The sequence below is a fragment of the Anser brachyrhynchus genome (genome assembly GCF_964034855.1).
Source record: "Anser brachyrhynchus genome assembly, chromosome: 8".
Taxonomy (NCBI): Eukaryota; Metazoa; Chordata; class Aves; order Anseriformes; family Anatidae; genus Anser; species Anser brachyrhynchus.
In genome coordinates, this window is record NC_137702.1 from 16450540 (window position 1) to 16475860 (window position 25321).

General features: G+C 35.8%; 1 protein-coding gene across 1 annotated transcript in view; it reads left to right on the forward strand.

Moving 5' to 3' along the window:
* PKN2 (protein kinase N2) overlaps window positions 1-25321 on the forward strand; it is a 53751-nt gene that overhangs the window by 22142 nt on the left and 6288 nt on the right. The window contains exons 2-18 of the mRNA XM_080602973.1: window positions 2065-2365; window positions 10304-10455; window positions 13523-13640; window positions 15329-15474; window positions 15564-15777; window positions 18483-18668; window positions 18979-19088; window positions 20420-20563; window positions 20701-20776; window positions 21094-21268; window positions 21529-21658; window positions 22086-22222; window positions 22319-22394; window positions 22482-22573; window positions 23544-23720; window positions 24387-24449; window positions 24535-24611. Coding sequence (XP_080459099.1) covers window positions 2065-2365; window positions 10304-10455; window positions 13523-13640; window positions 15329-15474; window positions 15564-15777; window positions 18483-18668; window positions 18979-19088; window positions 20420-20563; window positions 20701-20776; window positions 21094-21268; window positions 21529-21658; window positions 22086-22222; window positions 22319-22394; window positions 22482-22573; window positions 23544-23720; window positions 24387-24449; window positions 24535-24611 — 2374 coding nt within the window. The remainder of the gene's footprint in view (window positions 1-2064; window positions 2366-10303; window positions 10456-13522; window positions 13641-15328; window positions 15475-15563; window positions 15778-18482; window positions 18669-18978; window positions 19089-20419; window positions 20564-20700; window positions 20777-21093; window positions 21269-21528; window positions 21659-22085; window positions 22223-22318; window positions 22395-22481; window positions 22574-23543; window positions 23721-24386; window positions 24450-24534; window positions 24612-25321) is intronic.

Consider the following 25321-nt stretch of genomic DNA (forward strand, 5'->3'; position numbering starts at 1 on the left):
AATGTCACGTATTTCCCAGTACAACTATTAATAGCCTCTCTACATATGCATAATAAATTATCTATTTGAATCTGCACTAACAAAAGTGTATTTGCAGGAATCACGAGTGCCCTTTAAATATGTATTTGCATGATTTTTTTCCTTTTGCATGTCTCACTTGGTTTGTCACTTCTAAATTGCTTGTTTGTTGTCTCTTTCACAAACAGACAAATCCTGTGGCAAGGTGGTGATTCCAACTACTTTTAATAGTTAAGAATCTTTCAATTACAAACTTCATATTAAAAGTGACAGCTGAAGATGGAAATGGCTTAATAGCAGGGGTCTAAAGATGAGTTAGTAAACTTTTATAACTATACTTACAGATTAGAAGATTGAATCTTACTTACAGAAGGCATTATCAGTGGAATGTGCACAGATTTAAATATTTTGACCAGCATTATCTGTTGACATGCATGGCCCAGGCAGAACCTTCATGACCCTCATTTCCCGAGATTCCTACAAAACCAAACCCCGAAGTATGTAACACAAAGCTGCAGGGGATTCCTTATGGCTGTTGGTCATAGAACCAGAACCTCAGAGCTTTCCCACTTCTTTCATTTTTTAAAATGAATATATCAGTACTTGAAGTCATTGAATACCATTCTGACTTTTTATCAACGTACGAATGTGACTTTTATAATGGTGACTTTTATAAATATTTCATAATTATTCACGTGGCGTTTATTTGTTTAGGATGGGATGGTTTTTTTTTTTAAGAAAGATGTGCATGTCTGTAGTCTCAGTCTCTAAAAAAAAATACAAATAGCTGTAAACTATATCTAGAGATCATGTGTTCTGGGACGTTATTACAGTTTATTAGACTGATGCTGTTCTTTTTGAATTCCTTTCCAAATGGTGGTATTTTGAGCAGCAAATAGTGATGACAAATAATGTACACCAAAAACTTAAATTTCTAATCATCCCTTCAGATACCTCACTGTCTGCCCAAGTATCTAGGCAATTTCTTTATCATGTCTAGGAAAATCTACTGGAATTTTGGTCTTTTGGTTAGTGAGCATGCAGATCAGGCCACACGTACACTAAATACATCCTGAATCGACAGCGGATCACATTCTGAGCTCAGGAGAGAGGCACATTGATCATCACTCACTTAGCTAGCTCTCGCTATGGCTGTGGGTGGGACCTAGTGTCTGCTTGTTGTACAGGGTCCGTGTAGAAGGCGACACAGAGGAAGAACTATTACATGTGTTGTTGTCTTGGTGTAGGTTCTATAATCATGCTCTTCGTACTTGTGAGGGACAAGCATGACCTCCAGCGGTACCGGGCATTTCATTCCCTGTTCCCTTATTACAGCAACTCCTACTCATCATTGGATTTATTATTATTGTTATTATTTCAGCCTAGTTTGCCTGCACAAAGAAAAGAAGATTTACTTAAAAACCAATAATTTAAAAAAGGCTTTCTTTGAGTGTTTAAAGAAAAAACCTAACAAGCTTACTTTCAAGTAGCATCTTGATACTTCTTTATTGTCTATAAAGATGCCAGTAGCCAGTACTTAAACGTTTGTAAGCATCATGAAAAGGTTTTTTTTCCTTTTTCCTTTTTTTCTAAAGAAATATATTCTAATGAATGTATAGAAGTTCATCGTAGTTAATAATTGTTAGAATTTAGTCTTAATTCCTATATCCATTTGCTCTATTAAAGCACACAATTAAATCTAGAAAATTACCAATGTGAGTCATTAGCTCTGAGGCATATAAATGCCAGGCAGGCAGCCATGACAAATCCAGAAGTATTTAAATCTCTTGCTGTTAAAAATAGGCACAGTAAAGATGTCACTAAATTTAAAATAAATCTGTTGTAAAATGTAACTCCAGTTAACATGTAATGTCTTCTGATAATGTTGCTTTAGGGCAACATGAATATAGACCCATGGTCAATAAATGGTCTTAACAAAGTGAGCATTTAATATACAGAGGCCAAAAGTCTAGTCACTTCAATTTTTCAGCATGTGTTGTCAAGTAACCATATTTTCTGGTAGTTAATTAATGTTTTTCTTTCTAGGGGGATGCCAAAAGTCTTCTAGTCTCTGAGAATCTGAGCACTGGCCAAAAGTTGGACTTTTCAGATACAATGGTACAGCAGAAGCTGGATGAAATAAAGGACCAAATCAAACGGGAAATAAGGAAGGAACTTAAAATCAAGGAGGGAGCTGAGAACCTCAGGAAGGTCACAACGGATAAAAAGAACTTGGCATATGTGGACAACATTTTGAAAAAATCAAATAAGAAGTTAGAAGACTTACATCATAAGTTACAGGAGTTAAATGCACACATTGTTGTAACGGATCCAGAAGATGTTACAGGTACCGTACGTCATAGTGAAATATTTTTTTCTTAGCTTAGATAAACTGCAGCCCATTTCACTTGAAACAGCTGCTCTGGGAATAAGCAAATCCGTAGGTGGAGAGTTTGTTCACCAATGTATGCGTATTTATTTTGACTCATACAGAAACGTCTAGTCTCTTTTGAGTTTTAAATTTGTTTTTTGGGGGAGCAGTGTTCACAGACTATTTGACGATGCTCTAAAGACTAACTTAACGTGTGCTTGTTCTTCACTTTGGTTATTACCATATTAAAATATTTTCTCAATCTTTGTAGTATTTTCTAGTAGCTTTTTGCTATGTAAGAGTAAATTTTGGTATGAAAGAACCACAATGGGGTTGCCATTTTTTCAAATATTTTGCAGTTGTTTTAATTAGTATTTTCTGTGGCTTGATGATGAGTTTATATTAATTTTGAATAGACATTTTTTTACATACCAGTCCTGGTGTTTTAAGATGGAATGTTGTAAAAGTAAACAGTCCTTTTTTAAGTTTTACAGAATGACTTAGGAGGTGTTGCCAGCCTGGTAATTTCACATTACACAGACTCTTCTTGGCAAAAACTTAATAAATGTACACGTGCCATTGAAGACGTTCGTAAAAGTGAATGCCAAGCCTTAAGAAGCTTGGGCAATAGACTAAAAAGACTGCATGATCATTATTTTTGAAGTAAGCTTGGTTACAGTGAGAAATTAGGAAAGTATTGGCACATAGTATCAGGAATTCATATTATCTGGCCCTGTGACATGCTACAGAAGTGTTGAAGTGTCTATGGTAGACTTGCACAGTGTTCTCTGCATTTGTTGCTTTTGAGGTTTGAGAGAGACTATTGGGGGGGGGGGGGAATGGAAGTAGCGAGGCAGAGTAGTTGCTGCAGCATGAGATAGGAATACAGATAACGTATGCTTCATAGATAGACATAGGGTTTTTTTTTTTAGTTGGCGTGAAGTGTTCAGTTTCATATTGGCTAAGGTTTATGAAAGTCATCTTTGGTGTTGAGAGTAGTGGGGCTTTTAAAGGAACAGGAAGAAGGGAGAAGAAAGAAAATTGGATGCAATTTCTGTAGAAACAAATATAAAAATCTGTATGGTTATAAATGTGTGAAGTCACTGTAGTAGTGGAACTTGAAAAACAGATGGCAAAGGATGATGGCACATTGGAGCGCCCCTTCCAGTGCAGCATTTTAAAACTTGCCCCAATGAGTTAATCAGCAATATTGCCTGTGTGTATGGCTCAGGAAATACAATAGACCCTAAGAAAGCACTTAGTTCTAAAGAGATTGAGATCTTTGGGTGCAAATAAATAATTAAACAATGCTGTTCAGAGCCGCAGTACATGGCTGAAAAAACTGGCAGTGCCCATCGCTTTTGGGAAAACAGCAGCAGCCAGGCTTGGCCAGCCTCGTGCTCAACAACCAGAGCCTTCGTGAAGGGCTTATGGAAGAGATCAAAGCTGCTAATCTTACATGCTTCTAAGTGCTTTTGATGCATACTAAGCCCCTTAATACTATGTTTTAACTCTTATTCTGTTATTCTGTTCAAAGCATTGTTGGCAGATAGCCTTTACAACCTTAATTATTAAAATGTGCCCTGAGAAAAGTGCATTATTTCTTTACTATTTCAATTATTGCAGGTTACAAATTTATTGAAAAGAAACTTAAAACTTTGTGGAGATCTTTATATTAATTATTTAGCATCAGATCAGGTATTCTTATATAAGACCCATTTTAATACAATATACTTCGCAACCTACTTTAAAAATACATATATATCTTTTTTTAGATCAATGATCTAAAACCTCCGAAGTAGAAATGATTGAGCTTTTGTGTGCTGTTTGCTTTATAATTTAATTGCCTGTCTCCTTCCTCATTCATGGTCTCTAACTCATGGGGGAGGTGTGCTATCGGTAAACATTTGGTCTGATTTCAAACTAATGGCTGCATGTCATCTAGGTGATATTCCGATTTTAATACTGAAGTCCCAGTTTTGACTTGAGCTATTAGTGAGATAGGCCCTTGCAAAATAAGGTTGGTAGCATAAGATTTATGATACACATGCAGAGTTGGCTTAAGTATAAAATATTTATATAATATTCAACAAATACGTAGAGACATGGCCTTAAACATCCCTGCCATCTGACAGTACAGCTCTGTGGAGAGGTCACAGCTATCTGTCTGGTAATTCTTGCTTTTGCTCCAGAGTGATATAGTGAATTTAATAACCATTTATTGCTGAGTATGTGAGCTTCCCAAGTATAAGTGAGTTATTTCCAGAGGTTAGCTCTATTCTGAGTTACAGCTTTTCACTTTAGCTCGTATTTGACCTTTTTCTGATTCAGTTAAAATGTTTTTAAAAAGGTAAGGACATATATGGGAAACTTTTAGACTCTGCACAGTGTAAATACTGAAAATAAGGTAAAAAGGGTTGAAGGACTGTGGGAGTCAAGGCTTGTATTCTCTCTACATAGTTATGCTTTTTTGTGTGTGTGTGGCCCTAGGTTTTCCTAGTCTTCTGCAGTATGTTACATAGGTTATGGAGGGCTCTAAGTAGTGAGGTCAGGACTGAGATCCATTGAGAAGCAACACTGAGAATGTCTGTAAGATGATGATCCCTTTGACCTGTCAGGCCTGACCTTTAAAGATTCTTGGACTGTTTCTGTTGTTTCATTGAAAATTCATAGTGGCAGCTTGGAAAAGTCATTTATTCTTTTCCAGTTCCAGTATTTGAAAAGTGGGTGTGAACATATGTTTGTGAAGTGCTCCAGATTTAGAGCTGGGAAGTGTCAGACAAGCTATTGTGACTCTTACTGTTGCTTATGGTATCAGGCGGTGGCTTACATTACTTTTTTTTTTAACGAACCAGTAATTTGTAGTCCAACTATTTTGTAATCAGTACAGTGTAATCAACATATGTTAAAACCATTAAATGTAATCTTAATGAAAAATGTAATCTTAATGAATCTACTGTAGAAAAATGTGTTAATATCAGCCCATTTCAAGTAAGTTATTTTGATGGTAGCTTGCCTAGAATTGAAAGCTTCCCATGTCCTAATGCCATAGGAAATTATTTTCACAACCACTTGAATTGGTATTGAACTTCAAACAAAAAGTACAGTATGCCAAAAAAGCTATATTACTGAATGTGAGGATAGACTTGGGAGCTGATGTATGATTCAGAAACAACTATGACCATAATGTAGGTTTACTTTCCATTATGGGGTTGTTGGTAAATCTAGATTTGTTTTAGAAGTGAGTCTTTGTACCCAGGCCTGTCCTTATCATGCAGTGCATTAGTCATACTAGGATGCAGGGCTTTAGAATTTGTAGGTCAGCACTTAAAAGGGAAGCAGAGTGCAGCAATAACAGAGTAGGACAAGCCTGGTGACCACTACTGCTGAATATCTGAGACTTATTTGAATATATAACATGGGGATGATTACTTCACACTTAGACACGAAGGCATTTCATATCTTGAAAATGTACTTCTACAGAGTAGCATGGATTAAATAGATATTCTTTTCATGTGTCTAAAAAGAAACAGTAGAGACTAGGCTTTTCAATATGATTCAATGAGGTATAAGGTTGAACTAGCTTACCTGCAGCATGTCTCTGATTTAATTAGGCATATAGTTCGTATGCAAGTTATATAACATATATACACATATAAGTCTAATATATCTACATATTTTTGTAGATATGTAAAAATAGAGAAATGAATTTGGTCCATAGAACTAAAGTAAAGGGAGGTGAGATGATAGAGAAAGCTTTGAGGGAATTGAGGAGACTGAATAGAACATGCGGAACCTGAAATCAGAAAGACTGAAGTTCACTCTTCTTCCACTCTCCTATCTCTTAAACTGTCCACAGCATATTTGGCTGAAGAGGTAGGTCACAAAGAAAATACATTCTCAGGTTGAAGAATATGAGCAGCTGACAGAAGAGAGACTACTTTTTTTTAACCAAAAAGTCCATAAAAAGACCAGTTCTTGAAAATTGATAGGGGTAGCAAGCAAGCTGGTCAGGGTAGTAACTTTTTTAGACAGAAGATGCTACCTACAATGCTGATATCTGTAGGAATGTCACGGTAACTCCTGGGAACCTTAATGTGGAATAATGTTCTTGAAGCAGTGTGAGTCAATCAGCTGTTGCTTTCTCAGTTGTTAAAATTTGCTGTTACCCAGTTGAAATTCAGTTTGACTTCAGCAGGTTTTAGGAGGTCAGTGCTAGATGTTCTGTGTGTGTTACACCATCTTGGGCTTAGAGACAGCTTAGTTCAAGTGCTGTTGTAACCATCTGACTCCCTGAGACATGTCTGATGAAGATGCCTTTTTTTCTGGTGGTTTGCTTGTTTGTTTGTTTTTCCCTAGCAATGCCTGAATGCATCACAGGTATTTCTGTTGGTTAAGACACTACAATTAAAAGTCCTCAAATAAATTAAAATTAACTTTTTACCAACTTGCTGCTAATTGAATAGCGTAGCAGCGTGGGAACCAGAACTCAGACAGTTACATATGGGATCCTGGATTTCACACTGAGCTTGTCAAATAAAAATCATATACCTACCATGTGGGGAAGAGTCCCTAGAGAAATGAGAAGCAGTCTAGAAAAAATAGAGTTGTCACTACTCTAATAAATATAGTTTAGATGGGAATGTTGGTAAAAGGCAATTTAGAAGCAAGGAGTGTATGCTGGTAAGCATTATGCAAAGACTCAGTCAAACTGAAGAGGTTTTCAGAAGAGCAAGATAAACATTTCAAACTGAGAACTGCCATTATCCTGATGCAGTCCAGACACTTTAAAAAAAAAAATCCATTAAGCATCACTTTTAAGTTAAGTCTTATGAGTATGTTTTCATGAAAACAGGATATCACAGGTCCTCGGGAAGCAGCATCACTGCTCTTCCAGCAGCCTGGATGTGTGTTACCAGGCTGCAAAAAAAAAAAAACACATTAGTGTTAAGCAACAATATTAATAGCTGTTCAGCAAAAGTAACCTAGTTACATGAAATGAAGTCTAGTTCATTTGAAATACACATTATTTCATTTGATATTTGCAGTGTCAACAAGAAATTGCCTAGGGGCACTAATCCATAGCCCAGCAAAGCTATTACTGCCTTATACAAAGTTGGACTTGAATGTCACATCCAAAGTGACTAGTCTTGTACTGTCCTTATTGACCAACAAGCTTGGCAAACTAAAGAATGTCATTTTCCTCAGTTCCTACATACCTGCTAGAGTGAAGTATCATTTTGGTGTAAGTACTTAACTCTCGTTCAACTTTAAGCATGCACATAAAATCCCATTGCTTGCACTTAACCTGGATGGATGTATTGGGTGTTTGTATCAGGACGATGACTAAATGTCTCCAGATGAGATTCAAGACCCTCTGTATGGTGCTTTACCCAAATAGATAATCACTTCGGTATGGCTAGTTATCTCTTACAACCTAAGTAGACATACAAAGAGAGGGAAACAGATGTAGCTTGTAGTGCTGCTGCTAAGATTGTCAACACTTTCCATAATAGGACCAGTTAGACTGGCTGACTTAAACTTTAATCTGAATTCAGCCTCAGGCTGTTTATTGTAATGGGGTGGGGGGGTGGGGGGGGAGGAGTCTCTTGGAAGCCATTTCTGAAAAATTATAGTAAACAATTAACAAATATATATATTTGTAAAGAAACCATATTGTTCCATATTCAGGAGTTTAGCAAGCAGCTATTAAGTCTGCAAGTGTGTTTAAAAAAATGCAGAAAAGTTTCCTTTGCTGCTGGTTACTAACAAAACATTCAGTAGCTCCATTTAAAGTAAATGGTAGAGGGGAATTTAGGTCCACAAGTGCAGACCCACTCTTTAGATGACCCAGGTAAGTGACGTAGTTAGACCTTCACAGTGCAGACAGGCAAAGGGAGATAATAACAGCTGCATGGGCAGCCTGAATCGTGGTATCTCTAATTAGTGCTTGACTTGCAACTGGGTGTTGTTTTAATGCAAAGGAGGAGTGCTGGTTTGCATCTTTAAAAGCTATGAAAAGAGACTTCAGGAGCACCACAATCTTCCACATGCATCATCAGAGGACTGGTATCTTTAAGTGGCAGAGGCCTGCATCATAAGTCTAAAGTTGGTAAATATTCATTTACACAATTAATCTACTTTATAAGGAGACCTGACACTGTGACTTTCAAGTTTCATGTTTGTTTTAATTTTGAATAGATTATTAGGTGAGGATTAGTTAAATGTGAAGACATAAATGGGGGAGAAGTGTGTTGTTAATCCGTGTTTTATTAATGACAGATTTAAGCTAAATCTGTGCAAGTGCAGTGTTTCACAAACCAAGCCAAAACGCAGAGAGGAAGAATGAGAAAACAGATGCAGAATAGCACAGACATTTTTGTTTTTTTTTAAACATCTGGTGTTCTCTGTACTACCTTTAAGTAGTGAGGGTGCAGTAAGAGTCTTAAAGTAGCTTGAACTGAAGAGTGAATTAACAGCAGAGGAAATTAAAAGTTCTCCTTACATGAAATTAGTGTTCAGTCTCGTCAAAGACTGCAATTTAAAAGAAGGAAATTACATGGCAAACTTGAAAGTAAAATGTATTAAATCTCAAAAATTAGTTATTAGAAGCTTCTGTAGAAGAAATATGGAATGGCAGATAAGACACCCCCGTCCCCCTGATAACTCACCGTTAATAATTTGTAAGTTATTGGTGCAATGCCTGTGTTTTCTAATAACTGAGGATTTCAGGAACTTGATCCATCATCCTACTTTTAATTCAAAGAAAATTAATTAAAATTTAAAAAGACCATACTGTTGATGTGAGATAAATATTATCTTCCAGGAGACCAACTAACGTCCTTTGTCTGTAGAGAAGGTATTCTCTCAATTGTTAGGGTAAAAGAAATCAACAACAAAAAAACATTATTGCGGTTAGACATAATTTATCCTTTTTTACAAAAGTTTGAAGGACATGCCATTGGGGCTGTTCGGGAAGATAATCAGCTATAGCTAAAAGGCTGGTTTTGGTTGGAAATTACAGAATAGTTAACCACTAGGAAACAGTCCAGTGACCATGTATTCTCAGTTCATTAACAGTTCATGATGCAGAAGCTGAAATATGAACCAGGGATTAATAGATTGTTCTGGAGGACAATAGCAAAGTTAAGGATTTTGAGTATGTAATTTGATTGATTGAAAGCTAGTTTGCATTCTATTTAATTAATCCAGCAAGATGGAGATCTAAACATGGGGATGGTCTCAGACAAAAAAACCCTCTTCTTCCCGCAGATCATAGCTGTTCAATTTACTGCCTGTATATCCAATTACCCCGTGATTTGGTTAGGATTGCAGAGCAAAAATCGTTCAGTCCTATGTCTGCATTCTTTAAGGAAAAGAAAATGCATTATTCTTAATTCTGTCATAAGCTCTGTCTGCAATGGTGCTAGCCGAAATAATACATTCAAATCAATGAGGAAATGAATCTTTATTTAGGCCGTGTTTACTGGTACTGAATGTCATTGTCTAAGTTAGTTTGTTGTATATTTCAAATCAGGAGTGTAAGAAAGCTTAATGGTAAACCGAATTTTTAAGTGACTTGAGACATGACAGAAGAAATAAATGTGTGAACGAAGAGCAGACCTTGCAGCCAGCCTGCCTGCATTACTGCTCCAGGAAGTGATTCACGGGAATTGGGACGGGTGTGGGAGTTGCTCTGCCTTCACCAGGCTTTTCATGCTAAGGCGCATTTGCAAAGTAGCTCAGGACAGGACAGTCAGTCTTAAGTGTGATGTTCCAGCTTTGTTTAATCTATAACTTGATAGAATAGGTGCGTTTTTGTTGGTTTTTTCTTTTGTTTTGATCGGTGGTTGTTTTTGTTTGTTTTTCTTTTTCTCCTTGCTGCACACACTACATATTGCATTTAATTCACAGATTGTCCTAGGACTCCTGATACTCCAAATAGCGATCCTCGTTTTTCTACTAACAACAGATTGATGGCCTTAAAGAAGCAGTTGGATATAGAACTGAAGGTAAAACAGGGAGCAGAAAATATGATACAGATGTACTCAAATGGCTCTTCAAAGGTAAGGCTTTGGAATGCTTAAGGAACATTAAAATAATTGTGGATTTTTCATATTGCTATGGTGTGAACATCCAATGTATAAACTGTATGCAGTCCCGGTGTTTTGGGGTTGGTTTATTCTTTGTTGTTAAGTAGCACTGTAAAGTCTGCTACAAATCGTTATACTGTTTTTGTTGTCCTTTGATACCCACTCAGAATGCTTGTTAAATGTGGTTGTTTTATCAATTTGTCCACATGCGGTTCAACTTAAGCAATAAATCCGGCTTACTAAATTTAGTACATCTAGTAATCTTTGATCATGTGTGATTTACAAAGCAGCAAAGCTTGGTATGACATGGAATGGTGGCTGATGCTTTTTCTAGCTCAACTAAAAAAAAATCCATTAATTTAAAGCTGTAATGTGCGTGACAATTACATAAAAGGTGGCATTGCCAAATATGCTTCTGAAATGGTCATCTAGTTTTAGTTGGCAGTAAAAAGACTTGTACAAAAAATTTATTGTAATAAGAGACGCATAATATTCAGATAGAGTTGTTATAATCACCATTAGAACACAGATGCATAAAATACTTTGTTAAAATACTTTTTCCCCCTCTCCCTTTTTTTTTTTTTTTTTAACAGAAGAGGGTATTCTAGAGGTAGTATCTGATAGCATCAAACTGAAACTATAAGAGCTCTCCAAGGGGCAGGGAAGTGTACAGGGAAGGGGCTTGCTAACTCCTAAATGGGTCTGACTTGCTACACAGTCTGAACTAGGTAATAAAATTCATCAGACACTAAAAGAGTCCTTTAACTCCACTCTGAAAGACTAACAAAACATTTTAAATGGGGGCAGCAGTGGGGAGACTTCTTTTCTGAGTATAAGGGAGTCACAGTTCTCAAGTGAGTAAAACTGTATGTGTGTCAAGGGGGTCCCTACTTACAGACCCTTCTGTCTTCATTAGTTACTCATTACCTTTTCTTGCCATTTACCTTTATTAGATCATTAAGGAGATGAAGTGCATCCTCAAACTAAGGGGGAAAAACAAACATAGGTATAGCAAATAATACATAGTGGCTTGGTTAGCTATTTCTGTCCAGAAGATAGCAAATACAATTGGGATGTTTGAAGTTCTTAACTGACTGGCCCAACACGTAGCTGAGTCAGTGAATTTATTCAAAAGAAATATTTAATTAGAAGAGCAGACATCTAAAAATTTTATTGCTACCAGTTGTTAATTGATACTAACCAAAAAGTATTGGCAAGGAACTTCATGTTTCTGAATGAATTTCTGCCAGGGACTGGCGGAGAGACAGATGACTTTGTACCTGCCTGCTCTGTGACTTGTACCTTTCAAAAACCACATACACTGCTGTGCTCACTCCCTGAAAAATCGTTTTAGGCTAGATGGACCATAAGTACCATCAAGTTCATTCTGTCCCAGCAGCACTTCTGAGCCAGCTGGTATGCTGGTAGCCTTAGCTGAAAGTGACCTGTCACCTACTAGCCTGGGGCAGGTGGAAGAAATAATCTAGAGTGCACCTTATGACTAATGGCCTGGGAATGCTGTCCTTGCACTACAGTCCCCAGCTCCTGGAAACCCTGGAGTCTGCATCCTCTGGGGCAGTGTACTTAACATCAGGTATGCTTAAAAATAATGATCAGCTGATCCAAATGGATCAAAAGACATACATGCATTATATCCCTAATAAGCCCTCAGTACGTAACCTTATAACAGCCTGAAAAAAACTTAACTAAACACTCAGGCTATAATATTAGACATCGTTAACAAGCTTTGATCAGACTAGGTAGAAGAGATAATTTCTGGCTTGCTTTATGATTGAGGTATGTAATTAAAATTCTTGATTGAATCTAGTACTTGCAATTGGTAAATGTTTAATTTACCAATTTAACAGGCACTGTCAGTTCTTCTGTGCAAAGGAGATGCCTCGAAATATTTTTTTTTCAGGCCCCAACTAAAAGAGCTGCTAAGTATAACGCATCCATTCTGATGGTGTGGATGGGATTTTCTTTCTCTTGTGTAGGGATATCTCTATAATCCTGAATTACCTCCATTTTACACGTTGAAGTTGCCCCGAGCAAGCAAATCAATTTGAGTGACAGGATGTGGGAGGTGATCAAGTGCAGCAAGATGAAAAATAAGATAAAAATGAAGACACAGACAAGAAATGCTCACAGAGTATGTGTGCATCGGAATGATGCACGAATAAGGCTTAAAACAGTATTGCAACGTTCTTTGTAATCTGTTAGTTAGATCCTATACTCTGCTGTAGGCAGTGTTTATTTCAAAAGTTGATATTTGTATTTGAGAAGCCATTGCTTTAAGAAATTCAGTGTACTGATTAAACAATTGGATAGCTAATATGGAATCCTCAGCATAAGGACTCTAAAGGCCTAAATATGAAAGCTAGCAGAGTATTATTGTGAAATATTGATTAATATTAAAACCTAAAAATGAGAGTTCTGATACTACCATATCTTGTGGTGTATATACCCTGCAGAACATAGGGTAGTGTAAAAATATCAGAGTAAAATATATTAGGTACAAGGTCATAGTGGAGCTCTGTGAAGTTAAATTCTGAGCTAATTTCATATTTCTAATTTTGAGATTGAAATTCAACTCAAGTGAATTAGTACAGTGATTTTTGTATGGATTCAGTCTAGCAAATGTGTCTGAAGACACGTTAGAGTTCTCATCATCTTCACTGTACACTTGAGTCATTCTCCATAGCATGGAGGAGGTATTTTGCACTTAGTGTCATGTTCTTTCTTTAGAATCAGATTACAAAATATTCATCTATGCACGTGGCATTTCTAGATCATGTCTCTTTTATTCAGCTTTAAACAGATACAGTCTCCAATGGTGTGTAGTCTTTAATCAATCTGAAAATGCAGCTGTCCTAACTTAATTTCCTGTAGTATCTTATTGTGGTATGTTGAAGTGGTCTACTATACCTAATGAGGTACATAGACTTAGTTCCTATTCCCTAAGCATGTGGGTTTTAAAGCTTTTGATGGGTTTTGTTACATGAAGAGTTTACAGTTTTAATTTTTTTTGTTTTAATAGGATCGAAAACTTCTTGCCACAGCTCAACAGATGCTCCAAGACAGCAAGACAAAAATAGAAGTTATAAGGATGCAGATTCTTCAGGCAGTTCAGACCAATGAATTGGCTTTTGATAATGGTGATGGACTAGAGAAGAAATATGAATCTTGTTAATGTCAAATGCCACACATATATGTACCCATATGCACACAGAACTATGATAAATTTCTAGTGGGAAGGTTAGACAAAACTTGCATGAACCGAAAGTAATCAGAGACCAGGCATACCAGTGTTAGGATGCTAAATGCATCAGACTTGAAGCAAAATACCTTGAAGCTTAAGGACCAGAACTACAATTTCTCTTCATCTTTATACCTTACATAGTCCAGTCTTGCTTTGTGGTCTTCATTCTTGCTCTATGCATGTTTAATTTTGTCTTGACAATAACTAGCAATTTTCTTTAAAGTTTATATAATCTTTTCAGTGTCCTAAAAATAAATTCTGATACAGGTATAAAGCCTGTCATACTTGAATAGGTTGACCTTCCTTCTACTAGTAGGAACACAGTTACAGGGAAACTTTTACTATCTTTATATTAGTATTTAGGCTTGACTGAGAAATAATCACCTTCTCAAAAAAAAATTTTATCTTTTTAAAAAGATGTCTGACTTGAAACAGGTATACTGCGTTCAAAAATAGTTTTAAAATTGCTTATCTTTATTTTTTAAAAAAGGCAAACAAAAACTAACCTTGAGCTATAATAGCATGAGTGTACTAAAAGTTGTGGGCATATTGGTACATCTCTATGTTTTGAACTTCATTTGTATGCATCTCTGAGTACTGAAGTTGTATCATGATGCTTGTAATCAGGGCCTCAATGTGTCCTAGGTACTGAAATGCTTGTGTTTGTTTTCTTTTGTGGAGTTGGCTTTGTTTTGTTTGTTTTCACACTTATGAGGCTTCTGGCTTTTTTAACACCCCATCTTAGCACGTGGATTATGCGTGTCATTTGTTCAATAGAAAAACAAAAAAAAAATCCTCAAAATCTATAGCCCCCTTTTTAACGCAGACTTGCAAGAAAATTAGCAGCATGAGCAGGATAAAGTATGCATCTATGAAGTTGTGTATTGTTGTATGTGTATTATGTATTAAAGCTAGAAAGGGTTTTCAAATGCCTGTCCTAAGAACAGTAGGAACACAAACAGTAAGGGATAGGAAACCTTTTCTAATTCTGTTTTTGAATCTTAACACCATTAAAAGTGGATATTTAAGTTCTTAACCCAAACTATTTGGGTAAGGCATTGTATGAGACCTTACATCCTCCCTGCTTGCACAACCAGATACCCTAAGATTTACTGTGAAGCAAGAGAATTACCAGAAACTGATATATGTGTGTATATATGTATACATGTATCAGTAATATATGTACCTACAGAGCAGTGTGAAAGATAAATCCTCAGAACATGATTTGGAAATGTGTAAGTCTCAAAACCTCTTTCTTGCCAGATGAATGATGTAAGGGAGGTTTGGCTTTATACAAAGGCATTTGTCCCATAACTCCCCTGATGACATCTTCTATTTCTTGCATCTTCTAGCAATTACAGCCCTTCAAGGAGTAGTATCTGGTTTTTGGACTGAGGCCTGATTACTTCTTTATTTCTTCAAAATGCAGATGCTTAACATTTTACTGTTGTATTTATGACATACTTTTACTTGGTCTACCAAATCTGCATTTTTTTCTCCTCTGTGTGCATGGGGGAGGGGTTAGTATATAGAAATTAAACAAGGGCATGGTCTTCAATGAAGTTTGTTTCTATTTCTTTTCAGCAAAACCTGTAATAAGCCCTCTTGAACTCCGAATGGAAGAATTACGGCATCATTTTAGGATAGAGTATGCTGTAGCAGAAGGTGCAAAAAATGTGATGAAATTACTTGGATCTGGGAAGGTTACCGACAGAAAGGCACTTTCAGAAGTAATTTATGTCATTACAATTTCTGAAAATTTACTTTAAATGTTCTTTCAAAAAAGGAAAAAAAAATTTAATTTTTGTATTTTAAAAAGGCACAAGCAAGATTTAATGAATCAAGTCAGAAGTTGGACCTCTTAAAGTACTCACTGGAACAGAGATTGAATGAACTTCCTAAAAACCATCCCAAAAGCGGTATAATCATCGAGGAACTTTCATTGGTCTCTTCGCCCACATTAAGTCCCCGTCAAAGCGTAATATCTACTCAGAACCAATACAGTACCCTGTCCAAACCGGCAGCTTTAACAGGTATGATTTCTGGAGCTTTTTATGTTTCTTAGATGGTTTAAAAGAAGTCTTTAGTGCCAACTTTGATGCCTTTCTGGACATTCTTCATTGTTCTTTTTCTAGACTAAGGCATTTAGAATTTTCAAGCATCTATGAACCAAAAAATGCAGAAAAGTTTCTTAGATTTATTTGTTGACTGTTTTTTAATCCTGTTGGAAAAAAGTGAAGTTCTTCCCTTAAGTTAGGTCACTAGGGAATAATACTAGTAGTGTTGACTGTTTTTTTATCTTTAGATTATCAAGGACTTTAAAAAGTGGTTAAGTATCATTATCCCCATTTTACAGATGGGGAAACTGTGGTGCAGAAGGGTTAAGTGACTTGTCCCTGGTCACTAGTATGGTACCTAGTATGGCAGAACTGGAAATAGGTACTGTATTTCCTTCCACTCCCTGGACCACACTGGCTTCCTAGAAGGTGATTTATGCTACCAGAAACTTAGTATCTACCTCTTTGGTTTATAAATATAACTAACAAAAGTGCACAGGGCTATCAACGCCCCTGTTTTGGGGTAGATTTAATTTACTGCAAGGGAACATATTTATAAGATGTAACACAATTTCTCATAGTTGGGTTCACTTGGAATTGTTGTCCTTCATTAGAAGTAAACTATTTTAAAAGATGAGACATACTTTAACAAAGCTTTTAAATATTTACCTTCTGATATTCTTAAAGAAAAGCAAATACTTTTGACCACTTTGAGAGTATGTTGGTTTACTAAATTTATTTAATAAGTGTTCACATAGGAATCATTTATACAGGTAATGTTCGTTTTGTGTCCTAAAAAGTTGTATATGCAACTCTTACACTAGCTGCCAACAGAGAAAGTTGGCTAAAATCTCTAATTTAAATGTTAACTCTCTTTACATGTGTATAACTGACATCAGAATTTAGTTCTGAAATAAGGTTATATTTTAAAAGAAAAAAGAGGAACTCTTCTGCCAAGCTGCAACAATAATACAGTGGAGGAAGTCTACCTGTCTTACATTTTGGTTCAGTAAGATGAGTAACAGAGGGTAAAAAATATCAGAACCTCAGACAAGAGCCCTTGTGAAGATGCAGATTCCATCTAACAAAAAAAAATTCCCCTCAGATGATCAGTTACCATGGGCAGGCACAAAATATCACGCCTTTGTTTTAAAACAGCCTTTTTTTCAGTCTTTTCCTGTAATACATAATCATAGTAACAAATAATTCCTCTTTAAAGAGTATCAACCGATACATATTAGGATATATATTAGCACTTTCTAATAGGAAATATCAGAACAGAGCTACATGCTTGTGAAGTTCTTAATGGTTTCACTTTCTTATTGGCTACACAAAGAGCCTTTGTATTGAACTGGATTTAAATGAAGAGCGTCTTTGTATTTTGTGTCTAACGTTTTGTGAAAAATAGATCAATGCTACTGTCATACTTTTTAAAATGCACTAACAGGACTTTCTGATATGTATCCACTCCTTTTACAAGATTATGACCTTTCTGTTTATTAAATTCTTAGGAAAATAAGCAGAGATTTGGAATGAAGTTTTCTTTTACCTTTTAACCTGTTTTGCGAGCCAATAGCATCTCTTTTGTTATGTTTTTGATTATATTATGTCCTCGTAGCATAATATTTAGAGCTGTGGCTTATGATTGTTAGTTCCTTACAAGATGGGATTTCTTCTCGAACTGCTTTGTCAGTGTCTGTTCTGTGGGCTTTAGTGTTGCCAGGCCATTTGTAGGTCAGGTCTGACTTAAGTTTCTGTTACAAAAGAGTACTTCTAAGTTTTGCAGTTACATACATCTGCCACAGAAGCTGCATTATCCTAGGAGCTGTGTTTCTAGATGACTATATGATTATGAACTGACTAATTTCACTGTTTTTAATAGTCAACTTTGTTCCTGTTAGTGATGTCGTAGTTGTACAGATGCTATCTTTACAGGATGAGGTAAGCCTACCATTCTTGAAACCATCTGTTAAGTTCAGATGCTTCTGTACTGCTGGAGGAAGCTCTTTCAAATTAAAACTGAGCCTCTATACCTCATCTGTTCGAAAAAGTTGAAGAGTAGCTTCCTGTTTCAGCTTTTATAAAGCCAGATTCAGTCATGTTAGAACCATTCAATGGTTGGAAATTACATACTAACTCCTATTTGACTTCAGCATCAAGCAGGCAAATTTGATTTATTTGTCTTAAACGCGTAGTCACAGTAGTCAATATGTTCATTTTAATTATCTAAGTGATTTATCCAGTATTACATGGTTATGTAAGACTCATGGAAAAACTAATACTCTCCCATCAGCAAGGAGACCCATCGCTTTAACTTCTCATTTTATAAAATGACATTACTTACAACTTGAACCCAAGTCAGTTAGATTCCTAAGAGAAGAAAAGTATTTCAGAGGCTAACATTATAGGACAAAAACTTATTTCGTGGCATTGTAGTAAACTGTTGCTCCTTCTAGAAGGTTGACTCCCACATTTTTGACCTTTTTTTTTAATGCTTATTTTCAGTAGGTTTGTCTTTCTTGGGTCTATCTCTTGATTTTGTCTGATATTTCTGTTATACCCAGCAGGGGTTAGAATATAAGCTATTGCTATAAAACCAATCATTAGTCATTCATTTTGCACACTTGAGCACAGTTTTGTTTTTTTTTTTTTCTGACAAATAATTGTTTGTCCTGTTCTAGGTACCCTGGAAGTTAGGCTAATGGGTTGCCAAGACATTTTAGAAAATGTCCCTGGTCGATCAAAAGCCACCTCGATTACACTACCTGGTTGGAGTCCGAATGAAGCCAGATCATCTTTTATGAGCAGAACCAGTAAAAGTAAAAGTGGGAGTAGTAGAAACCTTCTGAAAACTGACGACTTGTCCAGTTCAGTATACTCTTACTTCTCATATTTTTATGCTTATCTTTTATTTATGCTTTAATGTGCATGCTGTATTCTTTAATTAAAAATACCAAGTTGTTTTGAGACTTTAAACGTAGCTGTTTCTTCAGCTGTCATGTTGTGATGGATTAAAAAAAAAAAAAAAGACCACACTATTATGCCCATAAGAACCAATTAAATATGAGAACTTTTTTCTTTTTCTTTTTTTCTTTTTGAAGGAAACCTACTGAAGATTTTTTGTTTGTAGAAAATCCTCTTATAGTTTTAATCTGAGTTTGTGTACTTTACTTACAGATGAAGTCTGTGCTGTACTGAAGCTGGATAACACTGTGGTTGGTCAAACCAGCTGGAAACCTATTTCCAATCAGTCATGGGATCAGAAATTTACACTGGAACTAGACAGGGTAAAGATGTGGTCTTACTCCATTGACAGCTAAAGTTGATTATGTAGATTAGACTCATGTTGCTTTATATCATTTTTTTCCTGTTGGTGTGATTACGTGCAAATTTCACATGTGCAAGTATTCCTGTGCTTAACAGAAGGAGTTCCCTGGAGATAAGCTGATTTGCTGGGTTGCCATTCTACAAGTTTTACCTCTTCTGGCATGTGACGAGACATAATATTTTTGTCTAAGACATAACACTTAACATCTTTTTAGTCTGTAATGAAGGTGCTTAAATTTTTATTCAGATCATCAACTTCTCTTTATCAGGAAATTCTCGTATTTGATGGAGTTTAGATATTTTGGGAAAGTTGTATCGTAGAATTTTTAGTATTTATCCATAATACATACGTTCTCATGTGAAGCAGATGGATTCCTTTTTCAGGAGTAATAAACACTGTTAGTGAATTTGGTTTCCTACAACTTTAAACATTATTTGTATGGACTTAAGTATATAGAATGATGCTCTTCTTGACACACCTTTTTAAGAGAATTTCTGTTATGTAGGTTTAATTAATTATTTTTTTTATAGATACGTGATACTCGTAGTATCTTAAGGGGATACAAGGACTTTTTTTTCTTCAGCATGAGCAAGTGACTCAAAACTGGTTTAGCTTTTCATGTGAATGAGGCAGTGATTGCCACTGGAGGACTTTCCCAGCAAGGGAGGAGGCTATAGATTTTATAGATTTCTGATTCTTCCTTGCTTTTACCTGTGCAGTCATAATTTAGGGAGATGTCATGAGGCAAGATACAGAAGCAGTTCTTGTTAAAGTTTTTGGCCCCTCTTCATGACCACGTTAAAAAAAAAATGCATGTGTTTCTACAGATGCTGTATAGTCTTACATCATGATGCATAGCCAGATACAAAAGTGTCACTGTACAGCCATGAAATGCAATTTATACTTGTTAATTAAATGGAAAACTAGCAAAGTTGAGCTTTCTAAACACAGTTAAAAATCTCTTCCTGGAGCTTAAGCTAAGATGCATTTAACTAGCACTTTTGTTTGACTGAAAAAGTATGTGTGTTTGTGACTCTCCTTCTATTTTTGGGAGTTTTACACTTACAGTTCTTATTTGGACACTGGATATCACATTTGAACTGAAGCAAAATGTGATTATCCTAGTGAGAGTTTGCTCTGTACAGTTAGTTAGACTTGACAATTTTTTTTTTTTTTAAGTAAAAGCTTTACATCTTGATCCTTGAGGTACTAGATCTTATGACTGTGGAGAGGTAACTATTGCAGAACAATTACTAATAAGTAATTTCCTGTGTGTGTTTACTGTCATAGTCACGGGAACTGGAAATCTCAGTTTATTGGCGTGACTGGAGATCTTTGTGTGCAGTGAAGTTTCTGAGGTTGGAAGACTTCCTGGATAACCAACGACATGGCATGTGTCTCTATCTCGAACCCCAGGGCACTCTGTTTGCAGAGGTAAGAACGTTTCGTTAGAACACGTGGGCATACATGTAGCTATTATCTTGCAAGATAGTTTAAGACTTTTTCTTAAACATTTAAGAACATGTTTTGTTCTGAAACTTAAAATATAATGTGCATTATTTGAACTGCAGGTTACATTTTTTAATCCAGTTATTGAAAGAAGACCAAAACTCCAGAGGCAGAAGAAAATTTTTTCAAAACAGCAAGGTAATTGTTTAATATAAATACATAAAGCTTAAAAGTTGTACATACCTGTGATATTTTTTTAGTGAGACTTAATGTTCATCTGTGAATAAAATGGCTGATAATCATGTATTTGGTATTGCACTTAGAAATGTTTTGGTTTAGAATTCCTTATTATGCATTAGCATTTAATACTGAATAATTAGGAATTGCTAAGGAGTATGACAAATTCAGTTTGTTCTTCATAAACTATAAACTAATGAATATGATTTTTTGTTTTTAATTATAGCTTTTCATAATAAGTAAGGAAATTACTTGCACTCTTTTCACAATATCCACAGGCAAAACATTTCTCAGAGCTCCTCAAATGAATATTAATATAGCCACTTGGGGAAGGCTGGTGAGAAGAGCTATTCCTACAGTGAATCACTCTGGCACCTTCAGCCCTCAAGCACCAGTGCCTGCTACAGTGCCAGTGGTTGATGTACGCATCCCTGAACTAGCACTGCCAGCCAGGTAGGCATGTCTACCATTTTTAAGTACTTTTAGGAGCAAGAGTAATGGTGAAATGTTGACACACGGATGTATGTAAAATACATTTATTCTGCGAGACTGAAGACCTTTCATTGTTTTATTTCGGACATCCCATTTTATACACATACAACACACACAAGATGTGCTCTAGGAGAAATACAAACAACATGATTTTAAGTTGGTTTTCATATTATTAAAACTTTCCTTGCTGTATACTGAGGAGTTATTTATTTTCTTGCCAGTGACTCTCCTGTAGCTAAATTGGATTTTGAACTTGAGCCTGAGCCTCCACCTGCTCCACCCCGTGCATCTTCCCTTGGTGAAATATGTGAATCTTCCTCTGAGATGAAGGCTCCTGATATGCCAGCTCAGGTAAGTAAATTTAAGAATTTGGGGCTATATAGTTTAACAAGGTTGTAATATTGGTATTTTTATGATGGACTTCTTCCTGTGCACTTCAGCATTACGCTGCCTGTTGAGACGATTCTGTATGTGTAAGTTATGGATGCCCTGATTACTTGTTTCCATGGTTGGTGTGTTTAATTTCCCATGTCACTGTTTGGTTCCATTGCGGGGAAAAAAAAATATAAAATCCATCAAAGTATTCAGGGAAAAAGTGGTTTTATTAAAAAAAGGGCAGAATAATTGGAGGAACAGGTTTCATCATTCTGTTAAAACCTTGCTTATCTATATCATCTTGAGGTATAATGTTTTAGGTTAGATAATTTTTGAGTTAAGAATTTCTGCATCCTTTTACTTTAGCGAGCTTTTAAATTTTCAGACTTATTTTTCCTTCCAGGATGAAGTAACAGCTTTTGATTTTGAAAATGGCAGAAATAGTATTGTTCCAAAACTCCAGCCTGAAATAATCTGTGAGCCTGATGTTCCACATTCAGACATAAAATACACCAACGTCCGAGAGCCTGAAGATAGAAGGTAAAAATGCAATATTTTTAGTGTTGATTATGAATGTTTGTTAAAGTTAACAAACTAGAAGACTCTTTTTTAACGCTTATTTATTTATTTATACAGAACACAACAAAGATTTCAGTTCAGCCTGAAGGATTTCAGGTGTTGTGCTGTACTGGGTAGAGGACATTTTGGAAAGGTAAATGTCAAAAGGCTATATCAAATGTCAAGGTTATATCAAAAAATAGATATAAGACTTAAATAAATTACTTATCTTCTGTTTTAGGTGCTGCTGGCAGAGTACAAAAACACAAATGAGATGTTCGCTATTAAAGCCTTAAAGAAAGGAGATATTGTCGCTCGTGATGAAGTAGACAGGTCAGTTTGTAAAATTTAATACGTGGATTACCTGAATCAGTTGCTTTCTTTCTGCATGCAACACACACATTTGGTAGGGCTTATGGTAGTTAAATTCCATGAAAGAGCAAAACAAGTCATCTTCCTGCACAGTTGGCTGTTACAGACCCTTAGCCTTTGTTCTGGGGCAACGAGAAAGCAGTACTGGTTATTTTAGTGCCCGTCTTACCATGCCTGTATTTTTAATTTTTCATCCATTCAGATTCTCTTGTAATCATTACTTCTAATTACTTGTTTTATAGACTTCCATCACATTCCAGGAGGACAGTGACTATTTTCTTTGCTGGCAGAAACATATGATGGTATTTCTCAACCTGTAACATACCGTCATACTCTGTCCATCACATTTTGCCTTAAGTCCCATGTATACTCCACTATTATGTTTTCAATCTCTTTGCCCAAGAACTACGATCTTACTCTGTCTGGAAGTGAAATGGCAGGTGGAAAATTGTCTAGGTTCAATGCAAGAAGATGCTTTTACAGCTGTTTAATAATTACTGTTTTCATTTGAATTGCAGGAAGACAGATAACTGCATTAAGAATAAGCTACAAATTAACCAACTGGCTTACAGAGAAATAATCGGGCATGATTGTAGACAGATATCTGTAATATAATTACTCTTTTTTTGACTATATATTATACACAGTTAAAATAAAAATGGATTAATGCTAATGCCACATGATACTGATGCATTCTGATTTGGAAGGAGAACTAGCAGGATTTAGTCTTCGTGGAACACTGGGTTGCCTATTTCATTTGTGAAAGACAAACGCAACTTCTTGAGTATCCTAGCATCAACTTACTATGTGTGGAAATATTAAAAGTTGTCCTAAAAGGAAAAGTATTCTTATCTTCGAGGAATAGAGGAAAAAGCATAAGATCTGTGGTTTGGGATTAAGCTTTAAATTTTACTGATTTTTCTGTTTGCAGCTTGATGTGTGAAAAGCGAATATTTGAAACTGTGAATAGTGTAAGGCATCCCTTCCTGGTGAACCTTTTTGCTTGTTTCCAAACCAAAGATCACGTTTGCTTTGTAATGGAATATGCTGCTGGTGGGGATCTGATGATGCACATTCATACTGATGTCTTCTCTGAACCAAGAGCAGTGTGAGTATCCATCCCTTTTTATGGCATTAATGGAAGGGCATTTTGTTCTGTTTCAGTGAACAAGAACTGAAATATTCATCACCACACACCCTCTGTGTTATGTCACTTCAGAAAATACTGTTCAGTTTTTAAAAGGGAAAAGATTCTGATTTTATTAGAAAAAATACATATGCAGGTTTAGTACCTGAATCTAAGTTGAATGCAAAAATGGTATACAGATATTTAATGTTTATAATACTTTTTTTTGGTAAAGATCATATTAAAAATTTAATATCATAATTAAAATAACAGGCAAGGCCAAAAAAAGGAGTAAGACAAATTAGAAATTCTTCAGTGGCATGGCAGTGAACACTACAGGAAAACTTACCTTCCAGGTTGAAAGCTGCAAGTTTAAACATTTTTGATATTTGACTTTAAAATCCTGACCCTCTATAAAGCTAATGTAGTGGGTAGTATTAGTGGTAGGGGGACAGTTGAACCAGATGATCTTGGAGGTCTTTTCCAACCTTAATGATTCTATGATTCTGTGATTCTAATCTGTAGCTGAAAAGGCAAAAAGTATAATCTTCAGAGGATGGCTAATAAAAGATAAATTACGATGAGCTTCGCATTCTGAAAAGCAGGACTAGAATCCATTAAAACTTTACATTTCAACTTTTTCAACAGATTCTATGCTGCATGTGTTGTTCTTGGACTTCAGTATTTACACGAGCACAAAATAGTATATAGGTAAGTAGTGATTGATGCATTTCTAACAGATGAGTTTCAGCTATTCTGAATAGTACTAAAAAAATTCTCTCGAATATTCATTTAGAGATTTGAAGTTGGATAACTTATTGCTGGACACAGAAGGCTTTGTGAAAATCGCTGACTTTGGTCTTTGCAAAGAAGGTAATGGCTCTTAAATTTCTTTCTTTATTCCTAGGAAAGTTCTGTCATCTCACTTGCTCTTGACTGTTCTGTGAGATTTGTGAAGTGCCAAATGTATATAGAAGGAAAAATACATCTCTGATTGTACACATGGGGAGATGGAAGGAAGTTCCTTAGTGGAGAAAATACCAAGAACATCTGAGCATAGCCTTTTTTTTAATCTCAGTTGTGAGGAACACCTATTCTGACTCTTAAATAATTTTCTTCATTCTAAAGCTAAGTTGACAATGAAATCAATCCACACCTCAACTTTTACAGTGGTTTGTTTTTCTTTACTCTCAAATAGTTGCATATAAGTATATAGAAATGACAGGCTAAATATACTATAGCTAAAAATGAGAAATTTATCCCAAAAGGGAAGCTTAGATGCTAGAAAGTAACTCTCAAGCATCCAGCTACTGGCAACTAACTTTCAAATAAGACAAAATAAAGGATTTTTCTGTATTGAGGAAAGTGCCTTTGTCAAACCCCATTGGAGGATATGGGGAGGGAAGATTTGACAAAGTATATTTCCTTCTCCAATTTGTATAGCCTGTCTCCCAAATATTCCTCTTTTAGGTAGCCTAAGAGGGAGAGGAATTCTGTAAATTTGGTAGGTGGTCAAACATGATTATTGCTTTTAATATCCTAGGGCAAGTTGTGTGACTTCAGCTACAAATTCCACAAAAGAT